The 17,372-nt window shown below is 33.5% G+C and overlaps 1 protein-coding gene across 1 annotated transcript in view; it reads right to left on the bottom strand.

Moving 5' to 3' along the window:
- The window catches only part of LOC128991553 (dystrophin, isoforms A/C/F/G/H-like), a 557,771-nt gene that overhangs the window by 533,474 nt on the left and 6,925 nt on the right, over positions 1-17,372 (bottom strand). Inside the window, exons 7-14 of the mRNA XM_054414541.1 lie at positions 17,009-17,166; positions 11,316-11,459; positions 10,514-10,657; positions 6,920-7,058; positions 4,024-4,119; positions 3,013-3,189; positions 1,838-1,945; positions 1,116-1,278 (exon numbers count right to left, since the gene is read on the bottom strand). Coding sequence (XP_054270516.1) covers positions 1,116-1,278; positions 1,838-1,945; positions 3,013-3,189; positions 4,024-4,119; positions 6,920-7,058; positions 10,514-10,657; positions 11,316-11,459; positions 17,009-17,166 — 1,129 coding nt within the window. The remainder of the gene's footprint in view (positions 1-1,115; positions 1,279-1,837; positions 1,946-3,012; positions 3,190-4,023; positions 4,120-6,919; positions 7,059-10,513; positions 10,658-11,315; positions 11,460-17,008; positions 17,167-17,372) is intronic.

The following is a 17,372-nucleotide window of genomic DNA, read 5'->3' as shown; positions in this document are numbered from 1 at the left end:
GAAATGCGGGTTTGATTACCGATTTAACAAAATGATGACTAGGTATTCAAATACTATTTTTATTTAATCACTCAGAAGTACCAATAGTATCTCAAGGGTTAATGTAATGTTAAAGCAGTTAATTATTAATTAATTAATCTTTGCGGCTAGTTTAACTTAGCTGAAAGTATTTTGTAGTTAATTAATTAGGTTCAGACAAATTAACCTCTATTTTAATCATCATAATTAATTAAATAAGATGACCGGTATAAAAACAAGAGTTTGATATGTGCTTTTTAAAGTAATTGAGTGGCGATGCTTAAATAGAGGGTTTAATTAGTTCAATTATAAATTAAATCAGTGACAAGTTAATTTTTCTAAGTGAGAAACCTGTAAACATTCATCCCATATTATGTGATTGTGATTAGTTATACAACTTTTTTAATTAAAAAAAATATATGTCATATATTTAAAGCAAATTAATCTCATAGACAATTTTAAAATATAGCATTTTAATTTATGTTACAAACACTAGAAGTTTATAATTGTTTACAGAGTCGATTATCTATATAATGTTTAAAGCACCTTGCCGCTGTCAGATATTGAATTGTGTTACACATAACTGCTACATAGACAGATAAATTATTTATTTTTTAATGCGATGACGCAAAAATATTATCTAGCTATTTCATGGAGGATCAATCAAAGGATCAGTAAGACGAGTTAGTCCTACATTAGTCGTCTTAAGATCAACCCCTTACTTTGTTGGACTGGACAAATTTGGAGGAAGAAAACAATCTGAGGTTTGTGCCTAATTGAACTCCTACTGGGTTTATTTTCTAATGAGAGTGAAACTAACTCAATTGTATCGTGAAATGTTCCGGATGGCAGGTGACCGGATGGAAGACCCAAAGCAAAATGGTGGAACCAAGTCCGGAGGTATAGGAACTTGGAGCTTAATGAGGAGAAAGCTACAGACCATAACTACAAGAGAGGCTGTGTTTATATGAGGCCACCGAATAAGGTAGGGGAGGCCACTCGGTAAGCAAGTTAATGCACCATTGTATATCAACCAGATCACTCGCGTCAGCATCAACTAACCCATGAGTAAATGCAGGTTATGAAAGACTTCCTACCTTTAGTAGCAGCAGGAGAGGCCTTTGCAGGCGTGGTGAGAGTTTTGATGGCTTCAGCAGCTGCTGCAGCGGTCGTAGAAGGCTTTGCTGACTCTGGCTGTTCCTCGGCTTCTCCTCGGTTCTTTAGCACATTCCAGTCCTGCAGCAACCTAGTCACTTTGTTCTGCAAACAAACAGTCGAGAGTTGTAAAATGATCATTTATCCTTGGTATTTTATATGTAAAATTCATTGTTACATTTTATCCTAAATTTTATGGGCTTTTAGTGGAAGAGGGTTTATTCACCATTACAAAAAAAATCCAAACACACTCCTTTTCATTTATTCATTTTCGTAGCCTCCACCCACCAGAATTGCTGAATTGTAAGGCAATCAAGGTTGCAAAGCTTAAATTCAAGTAATTCCTTTTCTGGTACAATGACTATGTATACATTTCGGTCAGCAGGTTAAAATCTCGTGATCAGATCTTCAAAACCCCTACCCTTTTCGTTTTCTAGGTGTTCTGAAAAACCACTTTGACACACCATTATCACAAAACTAAACGTGGTTATTGACAGACAGACTCACATTCTAACCACAAAAGGAGCCACCCACACTCTCCACATAACCACACTCACAGGTATATCTTGGACTGGGAAGTTTACAGCTATGTAGGAATAAAAACTAGGTTTAACTACATAAGAAGAAAACTTAACTCAAAGACGATCTAGAGTTGAGTACTTACATGCAAATCCGAGGACATCGGTTGCTTGACTGCTTGGCACTCCTTTTCAAGATTGGTAAAGTTCTCTTTTAGATCCTTTACTTCAATTTCCCGGTCATAGACCATGGTCTGAAAATCAAATTGCGGTAAGTAATGGAAATACAACCTAAGAGCAGCTTATGTAAATATGGAATGGTTTTATGATTAAACACGAGTAGTTCAAGCAATATGAAACTAAAATGAACAACTTATATGACAACAAAAGCGATCATAATAATAAACATATTTGTACATGTTTTTATAGTTTTTATATGCAACCAAAATTTTCTGGAGAGTTTATTCTTAAGTATAGCCTAGTTTAAAACTTCAGAACTTAATTATTGAAAATGTACACCTGTAGAGTTTTTAGTGAGAAAGTATAACGTTGTTGTATTAATAGTCAAAGGTATAAAATTGCATCAATCATCACACTGACTGGGACGGGTGGCGTCGTCCTGTAATCCAGCTACTAGGAGGTCACGAATTGTGTATATTTATTGGGATGCACTGTGGATGCGATGCTCCCTGGTGTGGAGTAACGTCCGCACTAGTGAGTACTACGACTTACCACATATACTACTATACTATACATACACTACTACATACATAGTATACATATACTTACTATCCTGATAATTAGACCAATTCGTAAATTGCAAGGAAAAAATGTGGTTCGGATTCCACTATAAACTGTAGGTCCCTTAGTTGCCATTAGCTGTATGGGCTATTAATTAACAGCTGTGTCTAAGGAACATGTCGGCCTTAGTCACTAACAAGACTACAAGATCGCGCCACTCATCCTACACTCATCCTTCACTCATATTTGGGTTAAAATACGCACATAGTGGCGTCCCCATCTTAAATAATTGATAATTGATAATAACTGTTACAATAATTTGGGCCAAAATAAAACATGTTTCCCAGCACTGTTATCAAAATTATTCCATTTATAAATTTACTATGATCTTGATATTTTGTTACTGACAGCAAAAATTTTTAATTTAGTTTTTTTTAAGCTTTTTTGTACACTGTACCGACTCTAAAACAAGTTCTAAGACAGAAAACGTTTTGTAACTCCTTAACGTTGTCTATTTTGATATTGATTGCTTAACGACAATAAAGTGTTAAAGTGTTATTAACATGAAGCTGTTTCTCACCATAATGTTGTCCACTATCCTGATCTTCTCCGTGGCCGGCAGTTCCTTGCTGATGTTGATACGAGTCAGAGTCTCATTCACCCAAGACGTCACATGTTCCAGTTGAGTCTTTAACTTCTTCAGTGAAGCGAGTTTGGCAGTGATTTGGTCTCTGTGCTCAGTCAGGGACGTCAACACCTGGAAATACAGTTTACATTGTTATGATGGAATTACATATATGATGTATACACTGCAGATCTTAAATAATGTCAAAGAAATCAAAAGCTAGATTTTTTGGTTGAATAATGACTGCAGATTTACGTTTTTTATCTTTCTCTAACTGGGACTTGTCTACTTTTCCAAGAGAATGGCTTAAACCCTGATTTTGTTACATCCAATTTCTACCTGAAAATATACATAATATTCAATTCATAAGGCAGAAATATAATAATTTTTTTTTATTTTATTTTTTTTTTTTCCTAGGACGCTAGGCATGAGCCTGGGATTGTTTTTCACATTACTTCAGGCTAGACCTTGGGGTTGCGGCATTATCACTTAGATAAAATCCATTGGTGACTAGGCGGGGATCGAACCCGGGACCTCAGGGACTGAAGTCCCGCGCTCTAACCACTACGCCAGCTCGCTCCCCCAGAAATATAATATGTTGCAATGTTGTAAAATAATATTTGTCAACAAATATATTGAACAATGTAATTAACATTTTCTTATACATAAGTTTTTCTAAATGTGTTTGTTGTGGTATTTCTCAGGGTATAATTACAATGTCATCTATACGATTTATCAAGAAAGCAACCCCCTACCTCTAACAAATACCTCTACCTGTATTGTAATAATGAAAGTAATAATAATTGGTTTATTGTAGTCGACAAAATACATTGTATAACAACGTCAAATACATACAAAAATAGGGCGTAGGTGAAAACAAATCCATGTTATTATTTATATTTTTGTGGTTAAAAACAGTTTATTTTTGGTTGTTTTTTAACCCCAAATTATACTACTGCTACTGACCTTTTTAGCTTCAGACACTACTTTTGTCGCTATTTCGTCTTCACTTTTGGTATTTGTCAAATCTTGTAATTTACTAACAAATTCTTCTTCTTTTGTCTGAAAATTAAATGACAAATAGTAAGTAATTAACACACAGAACAGCAACTTTTGATATTGAACCTAAAACAATACACAATAGAACTGTTTGAAAGCAAAAACATTTGAAATATGTTTTTACAATTTATCACATTAAATATCAATTATTTTTGCATAAACACTATGAGGTTTCTATAGAACAATAAAAATATTAAACCAGGTAACAGCAATAAACTGTTGATATAAAGGAAGACAATGGAATGCAGGCCAGGAAGGGGGAATGCCTCGACTATTTGTGTCATCTTGGGCTATTTTGGAAGAGCAATGTCTCGAATCCTACGTTTATTCTGAATCTGCCGCATAGATATTAAACAATTAACAACAATTAATGAACATAATTTTATTATTAAACTACCATTACATTCCAATTACCTTCTATTCATATCTATGATATTTTGTTAAGCATGGAGTCTGAGTTAAACGTTTCACGTTTTTTAATAGGAGCACGATGATTGTCTAAAAGTCTTGTCCGAATATAAATTACACCACGTTGATAGATGATACTACCTGCTGATTTAGTTTTCAGTTTTTACTGATGGTAAATAAACCGTAGATAATTCCTTCAGTATCAACTTTAAAATGACATTTTAATTTGATATATTTTATAGTCAATCACAGAACAGGCATGTTAAGCTTCACTCTAGTTTCAAACAAAGACTGTGAAGGCATACCATCTTTTAGCAACTGTGTATCCTCATTCTATGTATTGAGTTTTTAAATGTTAATATTAAAGTTATTATGTTCTTTCATATTTAAATATTTTTCATTTTTTAAACTGATTGACCTCAAATAAATATGTGTGGGTTTCTGTGACTACTGGTAACTAAAAAGTAAAAAAACAAATTACCACTTCTTCATATCAAAAATAATTAATGTAAGGTAGTGTCAGTTTATTTTTAACCTTTCCACCACAAGTTTACATCGTCTTCCTGTAGTATTCATAAACAAGTCTTTTCATCACATATTTCACTTGGTTATTACAAACAAATATTTTTAGCTCACCACAAACACATATAAAACTGCACCTTATTTATGTGAGGCCAAACATTCGGTACAACGCTGCTTTAAATAGCATACTAAATTTAGATTACTAGTGAATCGAGGTTTATAACGTAAACTGATAATTTATTTCGTTGATAGGCAAAATGACGTAACTGCATACATTTTCTCAGAATTTGTTGGAAACAATACCTCATGCTTTATAAAATATGACATTCTAACTTTAATGTTTGAAAAAAATTATTTATATTTTACAAACGATAAAACCCTTATTCAGGGATTAAATACCATTTTGAATAGGCTTGCAGGTTCTACCAAAGCACAATAATTCAACTTCATTCCACACACAATTTTTTTTAAATAAAATTTTCTTAAATTTTAACTTGAATTTATAGTTATGCCTACATTCAATTAAACTACACCATGTGGTTTGGAAAGTCCTTATATGAGTTTTATCTTTAATAACGTAATGAGAACAATGTGTGTCCAAAATGATATTTTGGCCGGATGGTCTTGGCTTGTAGCTGTTTCTCCGAATGTTTACAGTACAATGTGAGTTTGGCAGAACTTCAATAAACCATTGTCACACTTCCTCCCACGGACAGAGTGAGATCTTCTGTTCTCTGATAACCTTTATGCTTTATTTAATTTTAAGCTTCCACCAAGCCCCATATTTCTTTGTGAACCACTTTGATGTTTTGTGACGTCTTCATTTGTAATACAGTCTAATGAGTAACCTCTGCATATATCTCTTGTTATCATTTTCACAAACCCCTAAAATTTTTAGTTATTTTCTAAAACTTATTTTTTTTTTTATCGCCTGTTTTATGTACTGAAAACCCCCTTATCGGTACAATGACATGTAAATTATACCAGTGACAGTTATTATTGCAAATTAATGTCCAGCCACATTAGCCACATTGCCAAATTACATTACAATGAATCAATTTGGCAAACAGAATGAAACTAAGAGGAATCATTTTCGGCATAGACATTGGAAAATGACATCAGTATAATTGATACAACTGGACTATTAAACTGGCATTGTTGATTCTAATGAAAGTAAAATTATTTTTGGTGCCCTTTATCTTTACTTATGGTTAGTCTTGGTACCTATTTATTTTAGAGAAAGACAAACTGGCACTAGAGCATATGTTTTGCTGATAACAATACATATTTGTAGGAATATAATAATAACAGTAAAATACTACCAGGTCACCCTAAGAGTTGGAAATGAGTGCATTAGGATAAGATCAAGATGAGGAGTTAATGAGGAAGATAGTGAGGACTCGAACTCGTGGAACAGATTTTTGACGAGGCCAAATACCACTTAGTTATAAATGGCCATGGAAGTACCGTAAGTAACTTCAAGTATGACTACTATAAATTGTATACAGTACAGTAGTTACAGTAGTGTACAGTAGTTAATTAAGTGGAGAGACATTGTTGGCGAGGCCAAAAACCTTCATAGGTTTCAGTGGGCAAGGAGGTAAGGTAAGGTACAGTAGTTAATCTGTTTTTTTTTTGTTTTTTTTATTTTAGGAATTTTTATTTACAACTCTACCTGAGTAATTTTTAAAGTTAATCATATTGTGATACCTTAACAGGAACTTTTGAAACAGCATGTAGACGAATAATTCAATTGACAAACAGATTGTCAGACTGATTCTATATCAATTATTAATGTTGATTTTCTAGGTTGGATTAATGTGTTTATATTGTGTTTTATATTCAACACAATGTGGGTGAGGATGTCACTTACAGATATCTTGCCCAGCCGCACTGACAGGGCTGTGTCGTCAGAGGGGTTCACAGGGTCAGCGACGAGGGCTCTCACCTCGGCTATTTTGGTGTTGACCGCCTCCACCTGCATCTCAGGCGGTCCCTCCAGCCCAAACATCCTGGAACAGTCATCATCATCACACAGTCATCATCATCACACAGTCATCATCACACAGTCATCATCACACAGTCATCAGCATAACACGGTCAATTTCACAATATCCAACACACTATAAATACATTTATCATCACACAGGTTTTATCACCATACTCACAAGCCAAAACATCACAATCATCACACAGCCAGTATCACCATCACATACTGTTATCAACAATGTTGTTATAAGTCATCATCATCCATTCATTTCTATGATCAAAAATCTATCATTATAATAATAACACATTTATCATCATAAACATCACACAGTCATTATCACATTCATCGTCACAAGTTATGAACCGTAAACATCATCATCATCACTACTGCACAGTCATCAAAATCATACAGTTATTTTTATATGAATATTTGAGTTTTTTTTTTCAAAATTCCTATTTTATAGGGGCACTTAAAATGTATAAGAGCATATCAAATAGTGTTGATTGTGTTAGTTGGACATAACATTTTTTCTTTTAGTCACAAAAATAAACAAAAAATTAAGAGGAAAGTGATGGACTTTCTACATTATAGTGATGATCTAGGTGTATCTGGGGAGGTGATTTTGTTTGATCTTACTTACAAACACATTTAGATTAGTATTGATCGGATGAACTATTGCTAAGTATACGTCCTTAGCACACCTAGATTATGATAAACTAATTTTTAAAAATCATGAATAATAACTCAATGAATATTTACTATGAAAGTCCACAGGATTATCAAGTTCTGAAACTTAATTTCTAGTGTTTGTTGTCATTAAATTTAAAACTTTTTGATCAAATTAATTATACTATTAAAATAAAATGCATAGAAATAACTTGAAAATAGTGTACATTAGTTCACCTGATAAACGACAAATTTAATTACTGTTTTTCTTAACTTATCAAAACGTTTCATCCAAATAGCGCTTGCTTGCAAAACCTCCCAACAGATTTGGCAACCTTTGCAAATATAATTAATTAGTGGAATGGTGGTTCTTAGCCAATATTTACAGTGCAACACAAACATTCTGACTGATAATGCTTAAACTTGGGTTTGTAATGAAAATTAAAACGATTGAAAACAATGTTTAAGAGGTTACTCAGATCACTCAAAAATTGAACATTTAATATCAGTTTGGTTCGATAAAATTGTAAAGCAGTTCTAACAAGTAGATTTTGTACAATCCTGAAAGACTTTAGTCAATGAAAGTTGCTTATAACTAGAGTGTAGAACTTATAGGTAGAATATGTCTAAAGGAAATTATTCAAGTTTTAGATAAAAAAAATTTCAGATTGTAGTTCAATTTGGCTGAAAACACATAAAAAGTACTTCCATTTCCTGATTTCATGCTAATACAAATTATCAAACGAAAATTCATTTATCAACAGCACAGTTTGAATTTCTCAGTCAAGTTAAGTAAACAAAGCAATGCATAAACAGCCAATCCTACTCAAAAATGTTTAAGTGGTAATAAAAGTACAAACATTAAAATGAAGTGTAAAGCTTTAGAAAACATAATTATTTTTACACATATTCAGCATAAAACATAAAACCAATCAAATTTAAAAACTCACTTCACAACTCCAACATTACAAAATCACTAATACCGAATTCCACTAATAAAATATTTAAAACTTTACAAAACACTAACACTATAAAAAGATATTTTGAAAAATCTTTAATCTTTCCCAAATAAACTATCACACAGCTTCAAACAGCACTTTTACGTTTCCCGAACTACACAAAAATCGTCGCCGTAAGCTACGCGACGGTGCCAGCTGTGTGGCCGAACCGCGTGGACTGAACACAACAACGAGCATTTGGCGCTCGGCCACGTCTCCGACCAGACATTAGAGACCTCATATCACCTGTCAGACTAACTGGGTGTAGAGCTGACTCATTCATCAAACTATTCCGCTCGCCACCGCAGCGTCGTCTGCAGACCGACAACACTGTAGAAGCAGTCAATGTTGAAAAAGCGAAACTGATTCGGGTTGTAAAATAGCTGGTTTTAAAATAGAATTAGAGGTAATATGAGCTGAACAATTCTGAGGTGCATTGAGTGATGAAAAGTGTGTATTGAAGTTATGCTTACAACAAAGGTAGGATTGGTGATCGTGATTGTGTATAATGATAGAAAAGCTTGAGAATTTTATCATGTTGTGAAACAAACAATAAATTATGGTAAGTAATTTGTTTGGGAAAAAATTTCATGTGAGGTTACAGTATTATTTGTAGCTTTTAACTTCTTACGATAGCAATACTTTGAACACTCTTACAGTAAATTTTAAAGTAATAAATTTATTTACTTCATAAAGTGTATAGTTTTAAATTCACACTTTGGCAGGGATAGGCTAAGAAACACTGTAATTTTAGCAGATTTTCCCGTTGGAAAAATTTATTGCTGAAGTCTTTATGGTAATGTTTAAGTCAAGGACTATTATACTTTTTTAATTAAGGTCGGTATATTCAGGAATCACCGGTTTTGCAAACATGATAACTCTCGTAATTTGTTTAAAATTTTGTTCAAATTTAAGTCAAATAAACCAACCATTTGTATGAGTTTGTGAAAAAAATAATATTGAATGGAATGAATCAGTGATTTTAAAATTGTTTGAAGAACTGATGAATTCTCAAACTTACCATAATACTCAATTAGAGTTTGACTTGTATTAGATCTTAGGGTGAAAACCCCTAAATACTATGTAAATGTGAATATAATTGTTTGATAAACTATGCAACAATAGTGACAGCTCATCTGATATCACCAATTGTTACTTGATGACTGGAATACAGTCAAGATAATTTAAACAGTTACAAAAGGATTGCCAAAATCAAAGTTAAACACAAAACAGAAATGAAAAAAAAAATGTTTTCATCCCTCCATACAGAAAGTAGCTAATTTGGATGACAACTGATCAAAGACAACAATATTGTCTCCCAAGCTCTAATTTAGAGGAAGGGAAAATCAATCAGCTGATTTTCCCTTGCCCTAAATTGACTTTCCCTTGCTTTCAATCAGTTCTCCACTTACCCACCATTTACGCAAGTGTTTGTATACAATTTATGTCAGCTCTTTTTATTGTTCAACAATACAAATTAAAACACACATTATGCATTGGCTAGCTTAGCTTATAGTGCTTGCAATATACTAATGACCATAACATAACCTTGGATTTCACTTTGTTATGTAGGTTTGCTATAACAATTTTATTTAATTTTTTAGTTTTAATTTCACTGAGGTCTGTTATTCTGTATAAGAGTATTTCTGCATTGTGATGAAAACTATCGTTCATAACCTGTCCTGAAAGAAGTTTTTTAGCACTTTCTCCGATTATTCCCACCCTCAGCTTTGTCTCACAGAAGAAACTTGAGCACACTCTTGAAAAGTCACTTTCGTTCCTAATAATGAAGTATACTATTCCCAACACTTACTTGTTTTTATGTGCTCCGATCTTATGAAGCAGTTTCAGCCAATGCTGTTTGAGACTGTCCACTTTTGCCTTGACTTCAGCAGCAGACGTCTTGTCACATCTCTCAGCAATATCTTCACCAGCCATTCCAACACTCCTCACGAGTCTGAGAACATATGAGTTTAAAATCAATGCCGAGAATGTTCTCAATAAATTACATCTAACAAAGGTTATTTTGGTAATTATGTGCATCTTAAACTGAAATAGCATTATAGGCGTATATATTTTCCAAGTAAAATTTCAGCCTTAAATTTTGCAAACCATACAAAATTGGTAACCTAAGTGTTGACTCACAAATGCTACAGTAGAATAATCGTCTTTACGCTGAATCAGTTTGTATTTGAGAATTCTTTTTAAAAAAATATTGAAAACTATCTAGTTCCTGAAGTAAGATGGATTTCAGAACTCAAAACAGATTTCAGTTACATTTAACATTTAAGGTTTTGAAGAATGTGACAGAAATAATCAAAAAATTGAAGGATGTACAGGTAAGAATAAAAAAAACAGACGGATAAAAGGGAGAGCAAGCCCAGAATCAAGTTGGAAATTAGAATAAATATTAGTAGGCCTACAGGAAAGTATTGATGAATACCAGAAGATACTACAGAAAATAGTCAAATGAAGGCCCAAACAGTGGGAAAAATTGGAGTTGAGTTGATAAATGTAGAAATACATTTCCATCATGCTCATCTTGGTAAACAGAGTATTCTCATAATTATTGCCAAGTTATCTATAAATACATATGTCAATTAGAGACTATTTACCTGATTTTCATCAAAGCATGTTCCTCAATATCCTGATGTTTGCTTTTGTCAGCTGCCAAAGGTTCCATCTCTTTCAGCCAATCAGAGAGCTGGCTGCATTCTGTGTTGAAAAGGTCCATCTCTTCTCTACATTTTATCCATCGACTACAACAAAATACACATGTCACCAGAGAATATATGTGAAATTGAAGGTAGAAAATAACTGCAATGCTTACATTACATTAAAGCTTAACAATCTCAACTGCATTTTGCGCTTTTAAAAAAGATGTCTTGAATTATGTTAAGCAGAAATTTTTGGACTGTTAGCACCTATACATCATCACAGTATATCTCTATACAGTAATATTTTTAACAACTACTTAATTTACCGTAAATTTGCATTTAACACGTTCGCGGCGGCACGTCAAATGGCTGGCGTATCCCCAGTGCGGCGCAGCCTGCAGCGTCAAACAAACCCGATTGCCGCGTGTGACTGGCTTTTCAATTTCGGTCTGACGAATAGTAATTAAGTGCGAGGATGTCCTGCTTTAAGACGAGAGTCGACGTAGTTCGCTAAACACTCACAGATAGCAGCACTGCTTGGAACATAGCCGGTCCATTGGATTTGTATTGCCAAATGGAGGGAAAACGGCGGGATAAAAAGTAGTCAAGTCAAGTCAAGTCAATCATTTATTTTCACATAACGTTTTACAGATCCAGCATAGCTGGGAAACAGGTGAAATGGTCATGGACAATTAAAATACATAAAACTATAATAACTATACACGCTAAGAAATCAAATATATACATCATTTAAAAAATCATCAACTTTGTAATACCCTTTATTAAGCAGCAATTTGGTAACTTCTTTTTTGTATTTTTCAAAAGATTCTAATGATTTAATATTATCAGGCAGTTTATTATACAGTTTTTTCCCTAGGTATTGTGGAAGGGTTTCTAGTGAGGTAAGTCTATGAATGGGCAGTTGTAAATCATTTCGATGTCGTGTTAAATAATTATGGTTATGGTTTTCATTCATAAAATATTCAAGATTTTTTTTAATAAATATTAATGTTTGCAGGATATAAACAGACGGAAGTGTTAATATTTTCAATTCTCTAAATAATAATTTACAGGATTGCCTAGGCTTTGAAAATGTCATAATTCTAAGGATCTTTTTTTGAATTTTGAAAATGGTTTCGGCATTTGAGCAGCTGCCCCAGAACTCTATTCCATACAACATGTTTGACACAAACAAAGCATAATAAACAATCATCCTTGTTCTGAGGTCAGTAACATGCTGCAGGACAGACATCTGGAAACAGACTGTATTTAGTTTATTAGCTAAAACTGATGTGTATTTATCCCAATTTAAAGTGTTTTGTACCTGAATACCTAAAAATTTTGTAGATGACATTTCATTAATAATTTCCCCCTGAAAATTAGTATTTAATTTGATGGTTTCTCTGTCATGAGTAGTTTTAAACCTGACAATTTGAGTTTTAGAACAATTTAGACTCAGACCATTTGCTCTGAACCATTTGTTTAAATCTTCAAAAGTTTGGTTTATCAAATTTTGTAAATTGTTAGGGCTGTTTGATTTTAATATAGCTGTTGTGTCATCCGCGTATAGAACAAGCTTTGAGTTTATGTTAAAAGGCAGGTCGTTAATATAGATTAAAAACAACAAGGGTCCCAATATAGAGCCCTGAGGTACACCACAATAGATCATTTTCCATTTTGAAAAGTTATAGATGTTATCTTTAAAAATAATAGTTCTTTGAAAGCGGTTTGTAAGATAGGATTTCAAAAACTTCAAAGCAATTGGAGAAAAATTGTAAAATTTAAGCTTAGAAAATAAAATATTATGTACAACACAGTCAAAGGCTTTTGACAAGTCACAAAACATTCCAGCAACATTCTGAGACTTATCAATGCTGCAGCCGACCTCCCACAAGAAGTCAGACAGAGCCTGAGTTGTATTACGTCCTGATCTAAAGCCATATTGTTCTTTTACAAAAATGTTATTACTTTCAAGGAAAAAAGAAATTTGCTCAGTAATAATTTTTTCAAAAACTTTAGAAAAGGCTGGTAAGATGGAAATTGGGCGATAGTTATCTGAGTTTGTTTTACTGCCATTTTTATGAAGCGGTTTCACATCAGCATATTTTAACTGATAAGGAAAAATTCCACTTTCAAAAGACTGGTTTATTATCTGACTTAAAGGTCCAGAAACAATGTTGGCAGTTTGCTTTATCAGTTTAACAGGAATTTCGTCCCAACCAGCTGACATTTTGTTTTTAAGAGTAAAAATTACTTTTGCAACCTTCTCTCTGGAAACAGGCTGAAAGTTGAAATGAGGTATGTAATGATTATTGAGATTAGTATCGCTAAGAAATTTGTGGGCATCTAATTCATTGAAGAGAGCAGAGTTAAATTTCGCAATGTTGGCAAATTTATTATTAAAGTGTTCAGCTATTTCTGTGCCATTACCAATTATGCAATTATTGTCTTCAATATTACTGAAACTAGATTTATTTTTAAGGACACCTAGCTCTGAGTTAACAACTGCCCATACAGCTTTACTTTTATCTACAGAGTTCTTAATGTAATTACTGTGAGATAGTTTCTTGGCTGAGTTACAAACAGATTTGAACACCTTTTTATACCTCTTAACATATTGAATAAAATGCTGGTCATTCGAATGTTTAGCTAGCCTGCATAATTCTCTTTTTCTAGCACTTGACACCATAATACCTTGGGTGATCCACTTTTTTGATTTTACATTATTTTTACAATTTGCTTTAATGCTTTTTAAAGGGAAGCAATGTTGAAAATCTAACTTAAATTTTTGCAAGAAATTATCAAAATTTTTTTGGGCATCATTAAGTACAGTGACATTCCATGAGGATTCATAAAGCACTTCTAAAAACCTTAGCGTGTTTCTTTTATTAAATATACGTTTTTTTAAACTATTGCTAGTGTTTAGCTCAGTTTTTAACCCACAATCAGTTAAGATAAACAAGGCTCTATGGTCTGATAATCCTAATTCTATATTGCAATACTTTGAAAGGTCTCTTCCTCTATTAAAAAGTATGTTGTCTATACACGTTTGAGATTTTTGATTAATTCTGGTTGGTTCATCTGAGTAGTACATATAGCCATGACTTATTATAACATTTAAAAAAAAGTTTTTATCTTGCTTGTTTTTACAATCATTTAGAACATCAACGTTGAAATCACCTGCTATATAAACAAATTTGCTTTTGGTTTCCTTTTTTAATAAAACAAAAAACTGTTCTAACTTTTTTAAAAATAATTTAAAATTACTAGCATCTGGTACACGGTATATTGAAATGATGACTGATTTTGAACTTGGTATCTCAATACAACAACCCTCAAATACATTATCTACAAAATATACATTTAAATCATTTCTCTCCTTTACTACTACATCAGACCTAACTAAAATACAGGATCCACCATGTATACCTTCTTTTCTACAGTAAAAAGCAGCTAAACTAAAAGAATTTAAAGCATTAAGAACAGCTATTTGATCAGGTCTTAGCCAATGTTCTACGAGACATATAACATTTATATTAGTGTTCTGTAAAATAACATTAAGATTATTGAGCTTGTTTGGAATCCCGCCTTGAATGTTTAAGAGCATAATACTCTGAAAATTCTTATTTTCTAACTTATCTAGGTTGTTAGGTCGATAAGTGGGTGTTGACAGTTTAAAGTGAGAGGGGACAGGATGGGATTGGAGTCAAGTTGGGATACATTTTCACTACAACTACTATTTACATTACTATTTACATTGAGTGATCTTGTGTCAGAAACAGGTGCATCCCCACTGTCACTTGTGATTTTCTCCAAAGTTGATGCTGTTAACGGTCTTCTATCAGCGACATAAAAGTTCTTCATCAGGTTCCCTAGGTGTTGTCTAATCCTTTCAACAAACTCGACATAAGAAAGACCACATCTTAGAATTCTGGTAGAAGATTCGTTGCTTACTACAATCATGACTTTAGCTTTTGTTTTTTGGTGGAGCTCACATATTTTTGTAACAAAATGTTCTATGGGGATATTGTCTCTGACACAACCCATTGGGGAACAAACAATTAGTTGATGTCCTTCTAGTAATGTGTTCTGTATGAAGCTTTCGAAAGATTCATTGTAGTCTTCAATGTTGGGTTTTGTGTTAAACTTAGGCTTAGTTACTAACCCATAAACAACTGCATTGTGGAATTTTTGGTAAGTCAGAGTTTTATTAACAAAATCTGTCGTCAAAGGTTTGTTGAAATGTTTCCTGAATGCAGTTGCCACACCTGCGCTCATGTGCCTGTCACTGTCAATGTCGGCAGATATGCAGTGGGCAAAAGCTGTATGTTTTAGACCCCCTAACTTGTGAATTACGGTGTTCATGTCCGCCTCCATCACAGTGATCGGTGCATCTTCAGTAGGCATTTTGATGTTAAGTTTACTGTAAGACGACGAACTTAAACAGCAATCCTGGAGTAGTCTTTTAATTTCCTCAGCAATCTTCCTTTTTCCTTTCTTGTTAAAGTGAAGTCCGTGGTTTGTATATAGGTCACGGGGCAAAAGATGTAGTTCTAGAAGTCTGGTGTTTGCTGTTGAGTTCTTCACTTTTTCCGTAAGCTCATAATTAATTTGAGTGATTTTACTGTCTAGTCTAGGTAAGTCATGGCGCATAGGAAGAGAAGCAACAATTAAATTAGCCTTTATAGAACTATTCAGTAAAGTGTGAAAGTCTTTCATGACATTCTTTGCGCCTTTGTGGTCAACATTGTTGGTTCCACCCATGATCAAAATGAAATCATTCTGGTCAAAGTCTTTTGAAATTTCAGAGATATCTCGAATAACATCAGTCAACAATGCCCCAGGTTTTACAACGGCCGTTACATTAAGATTGGTATTCTGCGATAAGAGGTTACTAAGTCCTCGGCCATGACTGTCAGCCAAAATTAGTAGCTTATTAGATTTTTGTAATTTTGTCAAACATGGATTTCTTTTTCTTTTTACAGGCATGATCTTTTTGTTTGTATGGGTCACAGTTTCACCCGATGGGTTATTGTGGGTTACTTTTTCACCTGTGGCACCTGCTTCAGAAAGAACCAAAAACTTGTTGTTACATTCAATAGTAGGGACCTCATTGTTCTCTGGTAGATTTTTGAGATTGCCAGAGGGGGATTTTCGGGGAAATTTACTACCAACCTACACCACAACAAAATACAGTATACCATAGAGCAGTGCTGTGCGAGGTTTCAAGTTTCTAGCTCAAATCCTGGCTTAAAAATAAATCATTTCGTACTGCATTGCAGCTTGGGAGCGGACGCACCCACCAGGATGGCATTAGGGTTTCGTGTGGGAGCGATCGCTCCCATGCCGCCGCGAACGTGTTAATTCAAATTTTTTACCAGGCATCAGCTTTGTTTTTACAAGATTATAAATGGACGTATACTGATATAAAATCCTGTCATCAATCATACTTGTTCAAAATTCAAATACACACATCAAGAGCAATAAAGACAAATATTTAAAGAGAGGCAATAACACAACTCATCCTGTTTGAAATTAACTACTTTTGAGCCTACTGCGTTAAACAGTAAGCATACATCAGAATAAACAATATGACTAAAGAAGTTTTAAGTTTCTTATTACTATAATGTAGCATGGAAACTGATCATTACTTCTGACGTTTCTTGACGCCGTGGTTGAAACGACTCCACTCTTGTTGAAGTTTATCCAAAACTTTCCCTGCTTGTTCTGTTTTTCCCTCACTAGTTGTCTTCTCTGTCAGTAAACTTTCAACAAGTGGTTTCAGTTTTGCTTGCTCATCTTTGACACTCTGCAAAACAATAAACTTTTAACATCTTTAGTTGGGTTGATGTTGAATGAATAAATGAGTATGCTATGTTTCATTGTTGCATGTGGAATCTTTATCTGAGGGATTTCTTTAATAGGGTGAACAATTTTCTGGTTCAAGAGATTTGTCATTTTATATCTTTAAGATAGGTTTACAAACAGCTGGAGCAATGTCACTACAAGGTACAA

Source organism: Macrosteles quadrilineatus, unplaced genomic scaffold (genome assembly GCF_028750875.1).
Source record: "Macrosteles quadrilineatus isolate MER2022 unplaced genomic scaffold, UCM_ALF_1.0 Scaffold_4__1_contigs__length_99947679, whole genome shotgun sequence".
NCBI lineage: Eukaryota > Metazoa > Arthropoda > Insecta > Hemiptera > Cicadellidae > Macrosteles > Macrosteles quadrilineatus.
This window is presented reverse-complemented; position numbering and strand designations above follow the sequence as displayed.